This window comes from Pyrus communis, chromosome 1, assembly GCF_963583255.1.
Source record: "Pyrus communis chromosome 1, drPyrComm1.1, whole genome shotgun sequence".
In the NCBI taxonomy this organism is placed as follows: domain Eukaryota; kingdom Viridiplantae; phylum Streptophyta; class Magnoliopsida; order Rosales; family Rosaceae; genus Pyrus; species Pyrus communis.
In genome coordinates, this window is record NC_084803.1 from 27641799 (window position 1) to 27657440 (window position 15642).

The 15642-nt window shown below is 36.1% G+C and overlaps 1 protein-coding gene across 2 annotated transcripts; it reads left to right on the plus strand.

Moving 5' to 3' along the window:
- The first annotated feature begins 1903 nt into the window (after positions 1-1903).
- Positions 1904-9711, plus strand: LOC137738438 (uncharacterized). 2 transcript variants are annotated; one of them, XM_068478075.1, is made up of 13 exons: positions 1904-2671; positions 3370-3451; positions 3820-3876; positions 4538-4593; positions 5440-5668; positions 6492-6578; positions 6660-6734; positions 6887-6970; positions 7524-7588; positions 7665-7854; positions 7932-8020; positions 8713-8827; positions 9456-9711. In XM_068478075.1, exons 1-13 carry the CDS (start codon positions 2025-2027, stop codon positions 9489-9491), a joined length of 1812 nt encoding a protein of 603 aa, XP_068334176.1. In that variant the 5' UTR covers positions 1904-2024; the 3' UTR covers positions 9492-9711. The 2 variants fall into 2 exon arrangements, with proteins under 2 accessions (XP_068334176.1, XP_068334182.1); XM_068478081.1 differs by having other exon boundaries at positions 3373-3451.
- Positions 9712-15642: the final 5931 nt, after the last annotated feature.

Below are 15642 nucleotides of genomic sequence, written 5' to 3' on the forward strand. Positions count from 1 at the left end.
TCTTCGCCTACACCTTCGTGTATATGAAACTAATTAAAGAACTAAGAAGGTATAAGAACTTAAAATTTGACAAGGCTCGATAATTTAATCAAAACACCTAACTAGTGGCATTTTGGTCATCAAATTACTCGAGAATAAAATACAATATTTTTAGGTACGAGTTGTAACATGTTTTGAGCAAGTTTCAAAGCCCACATGTGCTTAATCAAGTCATGATAACATTATTTGTTGATGTAATTCGAATGTATGGTGTGGTAACACTAAATGATCATGTTGTGGTAATGTTGATCTCGTTCTATAAGATCGTGCTAGGCATGTTCTTCAGTGCTATCATGGGCTTGATAAATTCTAGCTTTTGAATTATTCACCGTATCTTTGTCCAAATCTTCTTCATTGTAATTATACTTATCTTCCACAATCATGTTATGGAGGACGATGCACATCATCATGGTGCTTCGAAGTGCCCCATCATTCCACAGTAGAGTAGACCCTCTAATGATTGGCGAACGAGCTTAAAGTATACCAAAACACCTCTCCACATCTTTCTTGTACCCCTCTTGCTTTGTTGCAAAGGTTTTTTCCTTTGCTATATATGGATTTGCTGATGTCTTGATAAAAGTGGACCACCAGGGATAAATTCCGTCAGCTAGATAGTACGCCCCCGAGTACACAGTACCGTAGATTTCATACGTAATTTGAGGCGACTCTCCCCTCAACACGTCGTTGAAAATAGGTAATTGATCAAGAACATTTCATTCATTTTGAGTTCCTGGAACACCTAAGAATGCATACCAAAACCATGTATCAAATGATGCAATCGCTCTAAAATCGTTGACCCTACAATGCATGTATTTAGTCAATACTTCCATGAACTTCGGCAATTTTTCCATTGCCAATACATGCAGTCAATACTTCCAATCATGCCAGGAAAACCTTGACCCTCAGTTTTTGAGGTCTGTTGGTGTGGATCGATGAAGGTACTATGTGGTATATGAATATTCGATTGTGATGCGGAACCTATTACGGGACATAAGAATAGTGGATTCTCCAATCCTCAGTATCTCATCAATCGCATCTACAGATGCCCCATACGTAAGCATTTGCAAGGCAGCCGTGATCTTTTGCACAAGAAGAAGACCTAAATTATTCGCAGCATTCTTCTTTTGTACAAATTAATTATCAAGGTTGGAAATAGCAACCATGATTTTGTTAAACAACTATGGCCGTATCCTAAATCCTCTACGAAAATAACTTGCCGGGTAAAAACAATTTGGAATAAAGTAACCTTGCATCAGATTCTCACCTTAGGTTTCCCTGCCTCAGTTGAAGTTGGGTGCACGACCAATGCTTAAGCCACTTGCTTCTTGGTTGTGGTGACTGACTGCTGCAGTCACTTGCACCACTTGAAGCGTTGATGCTTCTCTACGCCTTTGGTGTTGGGCACGTCTCCTTATTCGTTGTTTATCTTCTCCCTTGTCTTCTTGTTCTTCTTTCTCATGCAACCTTCTCAGGTTATCCATTGTTGAAAGTACTTTGTTTTGTAAAAATCTACGAATTATGATGAGTAGGGAGATGAAGGAGGCTTGGTGTGAGTATATCTAGTGGTTTGAAGGTTTTTTATGGAGAAAAATGAGAAAATTATAAGATTGGATAATGACATGTGACACTACATAAATGTTCAAGAATCTTACAAAAAAACTGATCGAATTTTACTAATGAATAATGACACATGACACTATTTGAATAGTCGAAAATTGTAGCAACTACGACATGAATGCCCAAATTGGCTACTCTGGGCTTTGACCCATTGCCAAAGAAAAATGGTACGGACTCCCTTGGGCCTTTTAGAATCCAGATTAGATTTATAGAACAGCAGCAGCGACCAACCAAATCCTTTCCAAAACCTTGGAATTACAAAACTTTACGAAACAGTTACACCGTTTGATTTCTTCCCCTTGTGCTAAACCTAGGGTTTCGACAAACCCTAGCTCGGAGAAGATTGGCGAGCAATTCTGGAGCTAAGGATGGACTTCGACGAGTACGAATACCTGGAGAAGACTGTGCAGGAGAACGACGAGCGGGATCCGAAGAAGAAAACGAAGAAGGAAGGCACCGAGAAGAGCTACAGGAAGAGAGAGGTTGACGACGTCGTTTCGGTGGGCGGCGAGGAGGACGATATGAAGAGCAGTAAGAGGTCAAAGGCTGAGCACGAGAACGGGCGCGAGAAGGATCGGCACCATCGGACTGGGAGGGAGAGGGACCGAGAGAGCGAAAGGGATAAGGAACGGGATCGTGATCGCGGCGAGCGAGAGAGAGACAGAGAGAGGAGTAGCAGAGACAAGGACAAGGACAAGGAGAAGGATACAGATAAGGACAAGGAGAGAGAAAGAGAGCGGAGGGAGAGGGATAAGGAGAGAGAAAGAGAGAAGGAAAAGGAAAGAGAGAGGAGAGATAGGAGAGAGAGGGAGGACAGACACAGAAGAGAGAAAGAGGAGAAAGAGAGGTCTAGGAGGAGCGTAAGCCGCTCCGACCGCGAAGAGAAAGAGAGGCCTCGCCGAAGTAGTGACCGAGAAGATAAAGAGCGGTCTCGCAGAAGTAGGAGCCGCTCCGAGCGTGATAGGGAGAGGGAAATTAGAGAAAGGGAACGAGAGCTTGAGCTGAGGGAGAGCAGGTAATCTCAGATGAACGATGCGCTTATGCTTCAGTTTATTAATTTATGTTTGTTTGGTTTCGTAGTTTCATACCTTTATTGGTTTCTGGTAATTCTACTTGTTGCTCATCGGTGTCGTTGCTAATGTTTGGATCTGTATATTACATGGTAATGTAAATTGTTTTGTGGGAACAACATATCATGCATTGTTCCTACAATGTTTGGTTATAGTCTCAGGGAATTTAGTTTTTGGCTGATTATTCATTGTTATTTTTTTTTCCATGTCTTTCTGTGCTCGGTATTGGTACTGTTTCCTATAGATCGACATTGTACCCTTTTCTTTTTTCACTGTTGATTATTACTTGCTGCGGACTTAACTGTTTTGTTTTGGAGAAAATGTTGGATTTTTGTAATGAAGAATGTATTCAATTTCATTTAGTACACCGGATATTGTGTATCTCAGTAGTTTCACTTAATTATCAAGATTCTTGCTAATAGAGATTACAATTGGAAATACAATGATGAATAGGATAATTTCTTCTTTCATTGTTATTTTATGTCCAACAATGTCACTGAACGTTGATACCAAATGTCTCAAAATACTTTTGTTAATGGATTTGTCTGGCTTATGTAAAGTAATACTTAAACATTTCATTTGAAAGTGGTTAATTATAATAAAGTTTAAAATTATTGAACCATGACAAATGGCATTTAAATAGCAGGAGGTTTAAAGACAAAAAGGAAGCGGTGGAGCCAGAAGCTGATCCGGAAAGGGATCAGAGAACTGTTTTTGCTTACCAGGTATCTGGTTTGTTCTTCAGAAAGTTTATTATATCTGCAATAAATTCTTAGGCCAAATTCCTTCTGTAAGGTTTCTTAGAACTTATGGCGTTGGTAATATGATTACAGATTGGAAAATTATATTTAGTACATGTTGTTAATGGTTCACATCCACAGGAAAATAGTCAGAAATGAGCTGGTTAAAAAAACACGACAATATGTGACACATGAGAGTTCGTTTCAACTGTTAGAATTTTAAAATCAAGTTAGTTTTTGTTCAATTTTAAAATTTTAATTGAACCTAATTTCCGAAGTTGTGGAACCTTAAGATTTTCATTTTGCAATATATTTGACTATTTTTTGTTTGGTTAATAATCTGGTGATGACAGATGCCACTGAAGGCAGCTGAACGAGATGTTTATGAATTCTTCTCAAAAGCGGGCAAGGTTGGCTTAACTCCATTCATTCTTTCTTTTTTTTACATTATTGGATGTTTTTTCTTCTTACTTCTCCTAAGGAATATGTTATATAATAGTAGCAGCATACACATGCTATGCATGTGTAAGTTTTAACTATTACAGAACTTTTTTTTGGTTAGAAAAAAAGAGAAAAGTTAGTATTCATAAGTCAGTTTAAAATAAAATTACTACAATGCTCTTCATTTTAAAAGTAATTATTAAGACTCCTTATTAAAATAAGGAAAACTTGATGTAACCAGGATTTTGTACCTTTTTTCCTCATTTTATGACACCTGCATGAATTATGATTCTGGTTACTTCTACATATCTAAGAATAACTTCAATCTTGTTGCAATAGACGCTCTTCAAATTGCATGTTATTGAGATTCATTTGCTTCCTGTTGCAGTACATGCTCCTCTGCCTTCAGTTACGACTAATATAATGAGTTTCTATTCTCTCAACATTCTGTGTATGTGGGGTGAGTGAAAATGTACGAATGAGCTGTGTGGGCATCTTATGGACACCCCAAACTAGGTGTCCTATCATGCAGTGTCAATATCTGAAGCCTATGTATAAGCCAATTTTCTTTCAAGTACATAAATTTCTAAGTAAGCTGACACTGTCTAATTCTTTTTCTTTCACTTTCAGGTGAGGGATGTACGCCTGATCATGGACAGGAATTCTAGACGGTCAAAAGGAGTTGGGTATGTGCATTTAAATGAAACTGTATCATAGACATGTGTGTGTTCTTTGTAAGATAGATGTTAGTATATCATCCTTTTAGAATCAAGTTTAACTGTATTCTTTAATAAACTAGCAATGCGATAATGATGAGGGATGGTGGGAATACTTTGCACTCATGTTTAATCAATTCATGCTGCGTACTCAAGGTAGATGACAGAAACCTATTTTATATCCTTTCCTGCTTTCTTCGTCTTCGTGTTTTGTGCTATAAGGGCTCCATTCTGAATCCCAGTGCACCTTTTCAAAGTTCTCATCTAATGGTCCTTCCATTTGGTGATATTTATTTTTGATAGTTTTTTTTTTAATTGGTAAAATTTATCATGGTAGGGTCAGTGGAGAGTTTTATCTCCATTTCCCTTGGTTCCAGTGTTTCATAAACTCCCAGTCTGGTTGACATCTCTGTGATCTTCCAGTCCTAGTTAAGGCTACATTATATATGTATAATGTATGTTTGTACATGTAAGTTTACTGTTTGTGATTCGGATCTTCATTATCAAACTTGTAGCTTCTAGTGAACTAGAAGAGACTTGCTTCAAATTTCCCCCCATTCTGCCCTATTCTTTTGTATTCATTAATAGATCAATTTTTAATGAAATATTTGTTGTTTTCTTTATTTTATTGTGATGAGCTAACATTTTCTTTTATGAGTCATCAGATTCATCAAAAGAAATTCAGCTTGAGCTCTATGCCCTAGAGTTTTTGTTTCCCTACATATCTTGGATATATGCTTTGTAAGTTTTGATTAGAATACTTATGGTATTGTATATTCCATCAAACTTACTGTAAAGGCCCGTTGATATTTGCAGGTATATTGAGTTCTATGATGCAATGTCTGTGCCAATGGCTATAGCTCTCTCTGGTCAACTACTTCTGGGGCAACCTGTAATGGTGAAACCTTCGGAAGCTGAAAAGAATCTTGTTCAGTCCAACGCCACGAGTGGGGCTGCAGGCGTTGTTGGGCCATATGGTGCGGTTGATAGGAAACTGTATGTGGGGAACTTGCATTTTAACATGACTGAGACTCACCTTAGAGAGGTATTTATGCTCAGTTCTTCTAGGTTTAATGTTCTAATATATATTTATATGTGTGTGTGTGAATGAGGTTTTTATAGAGTAAATATTTATATGTAAAGGATAAGGAGATGAAGTAGACCAAATAAAAAACAAATGAAAAGGAGGGAGGTGTAACTCCCCAGTATATATTTATTTACTTAAATACCTTTTACTTTTTTAATCTAAAAATATTTTTTACGAATTTACCCTCTTAAAATATGTGGTCTATTAGCAATTTAGTAACCAAGGGTCTTTACATGGGTTTATGAAAGTTTCACCTTTTCACTTCTCCCTTATGTGCATATATACATATATAGATTAAATATGCGCCCACACACATACACACACTGATGTTTTAAAAACTTAGTAGGCTAGCCTGGGTGGTTTTCTCGGCAGGCCCATGGAAAAAATGCCATGCCTTAGTTGTGCTAAACCCTATATATAATTATGTATTTAAATGTAAGCTGACGTATATATTTGTAAACTACTGGATGGCTACATATGTGTACATGAGAAATGTATACTTTCACAACAGTAAACACAAAAGAAAGTAAGCAAGGAAGTGCTAGGCTATGATGAACTGTCATTCTGTAGGATTTATTATAGACACCATGAGTAGAATCATAGATAAGATTATTGAAGTATCACATTTTATGCTGTACTCAGGGTCAGGGAGACCGTGCTATAAACTAGGAGTAGACAGCAGTTGGAAATAGTATTCCCGATTTTGATTTCTGTTATATATTTTGTTATATATTTTGAGTTCTTTTTCTCACAACCATATATTTCTATGTTGAATGCTCAGATTTTTGAACCATTTGGACCAGTGGAACTTGTGCAACTTCCCCTTGATCTGGAGACAGGGCAGTGCAAGGGTTTTGGCTTTGTTCAAGTCAGTGTTTACTTCTCATTGTATGTTTAGACGATTTTTATGTTTGGTTGGTGCTTATATATTTGTTCGTTATGTTGATAGTTTGCTCATCTAGAACATGCAAAGGCAGCTCAAAGTTTGAATGGAAAGTTGGAGATTGCTGGTCGAACTATCAAGGTAGGCTTGTATTTTTTGTAAAAGTTACGATGGGAAGTTGAATATTTAAAGTTCCTGGTTTACTATGGTGGCTGCTTGTCAGCAGCTAGAACTTTGGTAGCTATTTTTTGTGAGGAATCATGGCGAACACTTATTTGACACTTTGTGTGTAGGTTTCATCTGTTACAGATCATGTTGGATCTCAAGAGGCTGGAGCAAAATCTGCAGACTTTGATGATGATGATGGTGGTGGTTTGGTGAGTTTCAAAATTTTCATTATGTTCCGTTCACGTATATTCAAAGGAAAAAAAAATTTGAATGTCAAATGAATGTGAATATTAATAAAATATTAGTGCGTTGACTAAATTTTGAGTGAAATATATTGATAAAGAGTATTTACAAAAGGGAATTAGTATTGCCACTCCAAAAATTTAATTTTGACTCCTCGTAAGAGTATTCTTTCTAAATATAGAAAGTTTGGAGTGTACAATTAGATTTTTGGAGTGCAAATAACAATTCCCTTATAAAATATTGTATCCAATCTTAAAGACACACCTAGAAAAAATAGGTTATTATTGATATCTAATACTCTACACACACACACACACACACACACACACACACACACACACACACACACACACACACACACACACTAGGGTTTAGGTCAGCCCTTGGAGTCTTTATTAACTGCATAGATATCTAATACTGTGCATGTAGTATTATATACTTGCATGTATGCATATTACTGAATAATCCAATTTTTACAAAAGAAACGTCCTCTCTAATGTTAAGTGCTTTTCTTTGCAGTCTTTAAATGCCCAATCTAGAGCACTGCTAATGCAGAAGCTGGATCGCACTGGTATTGCCACAAGGTTCGCATCCATATTTCCTCACTGGTTTCTGCTAATTATTTTGTTTTCCTATTTCTGATTGTCTCCCTTTTGGCAGTATTGCGGGGTCTATTGGAGTTCCTGGGCTGAATGGGGCAGCTCCTAATCAACGAGCTGTTACGTTGCCTATCAATGGTCAAGCTGCAGTCTCTGCTCCTATTCTTCCAGCAGCAGTTGCAGTCAACGAACCCGTTGGAAACCCCAGCGAATGTCTACTACTGAAGAATATGTTTGATCCAGCCGCTGAGGTCGGTGTTCTTTGCAATAATTGTTCACTCTCCTCCCTAAATAAGTTTGTAGTCTAAAATTCAGTATCATGTTGCAGAGGGAGCCAGATTTTGATGTAGACATTAAAGAGGATGTCGAAGAAGAATGTTCAAAATATGGCCGGGTGAAGCATATTTATGTGGACAAGTAAGTGCTTAAATGTGAATACTAAGCATGCAATTATTATATGAATGTCTTGTTTGTGTAATATTATTGCAAGATGCTGTTAAAAGTTATGAAATACTTTGCAAACTTGGGGATGGGCACCGTTTGTGTTGGGGGTTGTTAGGTTGAGGCCCAAGTTCCAACCAGTCTCACCTTACAGGGTGGAGAAAATTGGAAAGTAGAACTGACAAGGGAGGTTCAACTCTCACCCCAACCCAATTCAACAAGGGTCGGGTGTTCCGTTTGAGAATAGAGGCATTGAAACGGAAAGGAGCCCACTGCAAAACCATCTGAAATACATGGAAATATAAATAATTTTTAGTAGGTGCCTCTATTTCAAGAGAATAAATAATTTTTAGTAGAGGCCTCTATTCTCAAAACCCTTGTAACAATGAGAACTAATATAATTTTTGTTACGTTGAATATTTTTCAAGAAAATAAATAATTTGTCACATTGAATGATGAAATATTTTTATAAAATCCTGGCTAAGAAACAAAGAATCTTCTGTATTAACAATATTTATTTTGTTTGATAATATGAAAAGCTACTTAAGAGTACAAAGGCAGTTCTTTCCTACTAGATTCTACATACATGTGTTGTGTTTGATATGTCAGGAGGTAAATTCAAAACTGAATTAGTCTTTCTTCTCCTAATTTGCTCTGTTTGGATACAGAAACAGTGCTGGTTTCGTGTACTTGCGGTTTGAAGCTGTGGAAGCAGCTGCTGCAGCTCAACGTGCAATGCATTTGAGATGGTTTGCGGGAAGGCTGATTTCAGCCCTGTTTATGGTAACATGCCTCTCCCTTTCTGACGTCAAGTATGTTTTTGGTAACTTTCCATTTCTGATGTCAAGTATGCTTCTTGTAATTCCTGTGTGGATCTGAAAAAATAAATGTAAGGGCTCGTTTGGTGCAAAGGATTGGATTGAAATGGATCTCTCTAATGTCAAGGCATGTTACGGGAGAAATGAAGCAATTATGACCCACTAGAGGGTAGAAGATGTATTACTTAGGAAGATAACTCGTCCATTCCAATCTTCTAATCCACTTTAAATGAATAATCTACCTTAATTTTCCTTGAAATCGGAGAATTATCTATTCCGAGCCAATATATGCACCAAACGAGGCCTTAATACTCCAATCCAATCTTACGAGTGTGTGCGCACCTATAATTTAAGATATCAAGTATTCTTCTTGGACTTCTTTGTTATAGCACTCGGAAACTTTTCTGACAATAAGTTTGAGTTGACTTTGTTCTTAATTAAAAATTTCGTCAAAACTGAGGATGTAGTGTAGATCTTAGTTAGCTGGCGCTCCCTGTTAACTGTGAAGTTGATTTCTCGTTGCCGCACCCTTTTCTTTTGGTTTCGTTTCATGAACAATCTTGTTTCTCATCGGCTTTTGGTGTCTGCTGCAGCAACCACAAGTTTACCAGGCAAAGTTTGGAGCTTAAACCACTGCTCAGATGCAGGAACGGAAGAATCTTTGCGGACATGCATCGGGTGTTTTTAGTTCAAGGATGGTCTGTTTGTGTTCTAGGATACCAAAATTTCTAGTTTTATCCTACACATGTAATATTATTGCATCGAATGCATGACAACCGTGGAAAAATGTGTAATTTGTTCCCCAACCCTTCTTTTTATATTAATTAATGTCTAGTGGTCAATTAGTTATCCCGCTTAAGTGTTTTTCATTCCTGGACTCTAGATGCGATCATACAAACTCAGATGCATTGGGCTTTCCTTTTAACCCTTTGTTTTCTGGTGATTTTGTTCTTTGAGTCGAGTGTCACCCTCTTTTTAACTCAAATTTCTCGTCTCTGATTTGGGATTTAAGCTTTCTTCCTCTCTAATTGTTGTTTCTAGCCGCAAGTCACCGTTGAGCGGCCATTGCTATTCTGCTCATCTAGTGTTTCCTCTACGGATCTTATTTGAGGACATGCTTTAGCACTATTGGGTAGGATTATGGGAGCGCTCCGCTCGTGGTGTTGGTGGCTTGCTCACCCTTGCTTCATGTGTTGGATAATTTCCTTCATGTGGCTTTAGTTGACGGGAAGCATAAACAACTCCTCTGCCAGAATGCATTAAAACACATCCTAGTCCATGTAATGATGCATCAGTGTAAGCTATATAACCGGCATCTCTTTCAGAAATGATTTAACACTAGCGCAGTCGTTAATTGAATTTTTAATTCTTGGAATGATTCTTCACATTCACCAATCCAAATAAATTTAACTCCCTTGTGTGTTAACCTGGTCATGGGAATCCTTAACAAATCTTCTATAATAGCCGGCCAAACATAGGAAGCTTTGTATGCCATGTACATTTTTCTGCTCAATCCAATTCAACACTGCTTCTACTTTTGAAGGATCCACTACAACGCCTTTGTTTGAGATGACATGTCTTGAGAATTTCACTTCAGTCAACCAAAATTCGCATTTGCTTAACTTAGCATGTAACTTATTCTCCTTCAAAGTCTGTAAGATAGATAAACGTTCCTCATGTTCTTTCTCGGTCCTTAGCATAGATGAGAATGTTATCGATAAATTCAATAACAAACTAATCAAGGTAAGGTTGAAAAATTTGATTCATTAAATCCATGAATGTTGCTGGTGCGTTCGTTAAACCAAAAGGCATAACCAAAATTCGTAATGCCTATCGAGTTTGGAAAGCTGTCTTTGGTATATCTTCTGGTTTAATTCGAAGTTGATCATAACCAAAACGAAAACGAAGATCAATCTTTGAGAAATATCGAGCAACTTTCAGTTGATCAAATAAATCATCATTCTAGTCAATGGATACTTGTTCTTTATGGTGATTCTATTCAGCAAACGGCAATCAATACACAGCCTAAGGTTTTGATCACTTTTCTTTACAAACGGTGTAGGAGCACCCCAAGGTGATGTACTAGGCCGAATAAAACCCTTCTCTTCAAGTTCTTGAAGTTGCTTTTTCAGTTCTTTCAATTCCACTGGTGCCATAATATGAAGGTTATACCCTCCAACATCATTTGAGCGATTGGTCTCACATAATCAACTTTTGTCTTATCCAAAACTGAATCAGGTTTTGGAACACTCTTTCTCCAGCAGAGATAGTCATGGTCACAAATTTCTTAACACAATCAGTAATACCTTCAAATCGTTTGAGCAAATCCATTCCAAATATTACATTCAAGCTTATGATGCTGCAATATATCTCTTGTGCATGACTTGCACACAATCCACCAATAATGGAAATTTCATAAATTCAGACTCTAATCCCAAAGTGGATGCAGAATAAATGATCTTCTAGCACCAGGGTCTCTACTTTTTCCTTAATCTCAACTCTTAGTCCTTCTTCTCGCTACTCATCACTTAGGCTTGCAGCTATTTACACCAAGCCAGCCGTATTACCTACATGACATACAATCACTTGTTAAAACATCAGTCGAGTTTGAAGTCGGCTGGTGTTGGTAATGCATCCACTCTCCATCTCTCTTGTTTCTGGGATGTTTGGATGAGGTTTTTGAGCTATGTGTTGAAGTTCTAACCCCTGCATGCACCCTCAAACTCCAGCGAGTTTGAGCCACGATTCACCCCTAATTCTTAACATGTTAACAGGGATTGTGTGCTGCAAGAGATTCAAAATTCCAATTCAGAGCATTACAAAAAGATGCATGATATAACAAGACAAAGAAGACAATTTTGCATTACTTTATGAGTTCATAAGATATGACAAACTTTAACTAAAGTAATTAAAATATGAAGATCGAAATAAAAAATTATAATTATACATGGAGAAATTGTGGAGACATGAACTTTATTAAAGTACCTTTACATTCGAAATTACTTTCGGGACTACTCAAAAGATCACACAAGTAGTCCCTTATTCCAACAAACAAAAAAACGATGAAGGAAATCTGAAAATGAAGAAAGAAAACAAAATAACAAAAAGAAGAAAACATCCAAGCTTTTTCACTTATGTATGTACATACACTGCTTCACACTTCACACAAAATACACTACTAGTTCCCCGGTCCATGACCTACACAAATTTAATTAGGGTGAGCTAAAAGCTCAATAGGAACCTATACCTTCAATATAGAAAATGATGGAGTTTAATCAATAATGCAGAAACAAAATATAATACAAAACTCATCACTTAATCCCCTATTCGAATAATTATTCATTGAAAAGTTTTACGTCCCATACCGTACTATTCCAAGTAAAAAAAAAACAATTCCAAATCACCAAACAAAATAATTCCTAAATTACCCATTTTTGCTAGTCGTCTTGCAAATTTCTTTGTCGCCAGTCCTGCCTAACAGAACCTTGTGCACTTAGGCTTACCTGGAAACTGGTACCTACCAAGAATCGGCTACCTCTAGCCGAAATTCCAACCTTTTCTTTGCAATAAAACTATTCAATCTCACAACGTAACAATGATATTTTTATTTCATCTTTCTGTTCGACAACAGAAAGCGAACAAATTCCACTTTGCATTCAAGCAGATGACAAATTAATTTAACAAGCTCAGCGATAATAGCAAAGTATTATTCACAATGTGATCGATAGTATGTACATATTTAAGAAACAACTGAAACAAGACCATATTCCAAATCACATTTTATAAAACATATATATATATATGTATATGTATGTATATTTATGTACATCAGAACACAAGCACTTTAATCTCCGAAACATTTACATATTCATATACACATATATACATCAGTAGTAGATTATATTATATATACATATATCAGAACATAATCATTTCATCACAAGAATTTCATATATATATATATGTATATGTATATGTATATGTATATGTATATGTATATGTATATATATGTGTGTGTATATATATTTATAATTATACTAATGCAGAAAATGTCATAAAAGGCTTCCCTGAACTGCCTACCTTATTTACAGAACTTGAGGTGCTCCATAAGCTCTTCAAACCCTACAACGTTCGCTCTAATGAACACATGGATGCATAGAACAAAATTTAAAATAAAAAATTAGGATACAAATTAAATTCTGAAAAACTAAGTCACAAGTTATATAAACTTCTTTTCCAAAAGAAATTTATAAAACTGAATCAAATTTCTTTCTCTAAAATAAAAATACAAAATTGAAAAATAAAAACTAACAAAATTAAAGATTACAACTTGCAGAAACGGACTTGAAATTTCCCCTTTGTTCTACAGATACAAAACCCTCAAATCGAACGAATTCGCATTATGAAACCACAGTACAACAACTAGTTTACCTTTACAACTCTCCTGCAAAATACAACATATGTTTCACAAAATAAAACCGAGTTGTTCAACGTGGATTTCTAAACTCCAAACCTTATTTAGGCTTGCAGTTATTTACTCCAAAAATACCAGCCGTACTACCTACATAACATATAGTCACTTCACAAAACATCACTCGTCTTTATCACACTTAACGTGTCCAGATGGTCCTGATCTCTGTGAAGGTCCAAGTGAACTCTCCTCTTTCTCAGGATCCGCTTCCTCTAAATCTTCTTCCTCCTCAGACTCTTCGTCCACTTCTGAGTCGGAACTAATATAGATCACAAGAGGTGGACTAACTGATTGTGTTCGAATTTCTACCACATCGGAACTTGAAGGTGAGGAAGGATGATTTGGTGTTGTTATTGGTAATTGCGGAGTTGGTAGTTCTGGTATTGGTGGCTGCGGTATAAGGATGGGATTTATTTTTGGTATCGACATTGGGCTCAAATGGGTTCCAAGAGGTGGCCACACATTTCCTCCGAGAGCGCTCTCCTCTAGTTTCATTCTATAATGACACTTACTAATGCCCTTTGCATCTCCGAACAATGAACGTTCTTCAAAGTATTTGTATGCATCATGTCATTAACTCTTTCACTGTATGCTTCATTGACAAAGGCAAGCATGGTAATAATCAACATTATAGAGTTCTAAACTATCAGAACCCAATTTAAAACCCCACATGAATCCGAACCGAACCGAGGATTCATCCTAAACAATTAAATTCAAGGTTAGAAATCCATAAATAACGTATAAAGGTTAATTCTTGACATGTTAACAGAAAAAAGGAATTCATATTATTGGACAAGAATGAAAAGCAAGAAGGGGTTGTGATTTTCACACACTCTTAACTACTTTTCCCACACTTCTCCATATTTTTTAATACTTAATTGGTATCCTACTATTTAATCTTCCATATACACCCCTCTCTATTTAATCTTTCATTAATTACCATCAACAAGTAGGAACGGTATATATGGAAGATTAAATAGTAGGGTACCAATTAAGTATTAAAAAATAGGAAGAGGTGTGAAAAAAGTAGTTAAGGATGTGTGAAAATCATAACCCTTACAGAAAATTTGATAATTCACAAGTATTCCATATGATAGAAATCTTCAAAGTCACAAATCCTGGCATAATTTATCATGGCAAAGAAGACAATTTTGCACCATTTTATAAGTTCACTAAGGTGACAGACAACTCTAACATAAAGAAATCGAAGAAATAACTGAAACACATTTTATAATATATATATATATATATATATATATATATATATATATATATATATTTTGAACACAAGCACTTTAAGAAACAACTGAAACAAGACCATATTCCAAATCACATTTTATAATATATATATAAAATATGCGTGTGTGTGTATATATATATATCTGAACACAAGCACTTTAATCTCCAGTACATTTACATATCCATATACACATAATCATGTAGACATAAATACATCGGTAGTAGATCACATTATATTTACATATATTGGAACACAGTCATTTCATCACAAGAATTTCATATATGTACATAATTATACTAATGCAGAAAATGTCATAAAAGGCTTCCCAAAACCCCCTACCTTATTTGCAGAGATTGAGCTTCTCCGTAAGCTTTTCAAACCCTACAGTGTCCGCTCTAATCCCGTACCAATAGATGCATAGAACAAAATTTAAAATCAAATATTAGAATACAAATTAAATGCTAAAAAACTGAGTCACAAGTTATAAACACTAATAAACTTCTTTTGCAAAAGAAAATTTTAAAACTGAATTAAAATTTCTCTCTAAAATAAAAATACAAAATAGAAGAATAAAAAGTAATAAAATTAGAGATTAGAACTTAGAGAAAACAGGCAGAAATTTCCCCTTTTTTATGCAGATACAAAACCCCCAAAACACTCAGATTAGGAACAACTAAACTAGGGTTCCAACACCCACCATTTATCGAACGAATTATAATGATTATTACCTAGAATTAGACCTCCAGCTCTAGCTAGTAGGCTAGATGAATTCGCACACCTAAAGCCCTAATTTATGGACACCTAACTTCCTATCTCTGTGCCAGCAAAAGTAACCAATTCCAAACCCAAAATTGATTTCCTAGATACCTGACTCACTATTGATAAGGAGAAGAATGAATGATGCTATTTTAAACACGAATTTCTTGTGACAAATTAAATGAGTACTGTGGAGTAAAAAATAATCAAGAAGCGACACGTGAATTTTTAGGTTAAGAGGATAAAATTACCCTCGAGACACATCGGGTTTCCTATACGTGAGCAGTGGAGAATCATCCATCAACTGAGTCAA

What these genes read in the sequence shown, in the direction of transcription:
- LOC137738438 (XM_068478075.1), top strand. Translation starts at nt 2,025, where the DNA reads ATGGACTTCGACGAGTACGAATACCTGGAGAAGACTGTGCAGGAGAAC. An exon ending in TCTTCTCAAAAGCGGGCAAG is followed by an intron (nt 3,877 to 4,537) that starts GTTGGCTTAACT and finishes TTTCACTTTCAG; the next exon opens with GTGAGGGATGTACGCCTGAT. An exon ending in TGTTTGATCCAGCCGCTGAG is followed by an intron (nt 7,855 to 7,931) that starts GTCGGTGTTCTT and finishes ATCATGTTGCAG; the next exon opens with AGGGAGCCAGATTTTGATGT.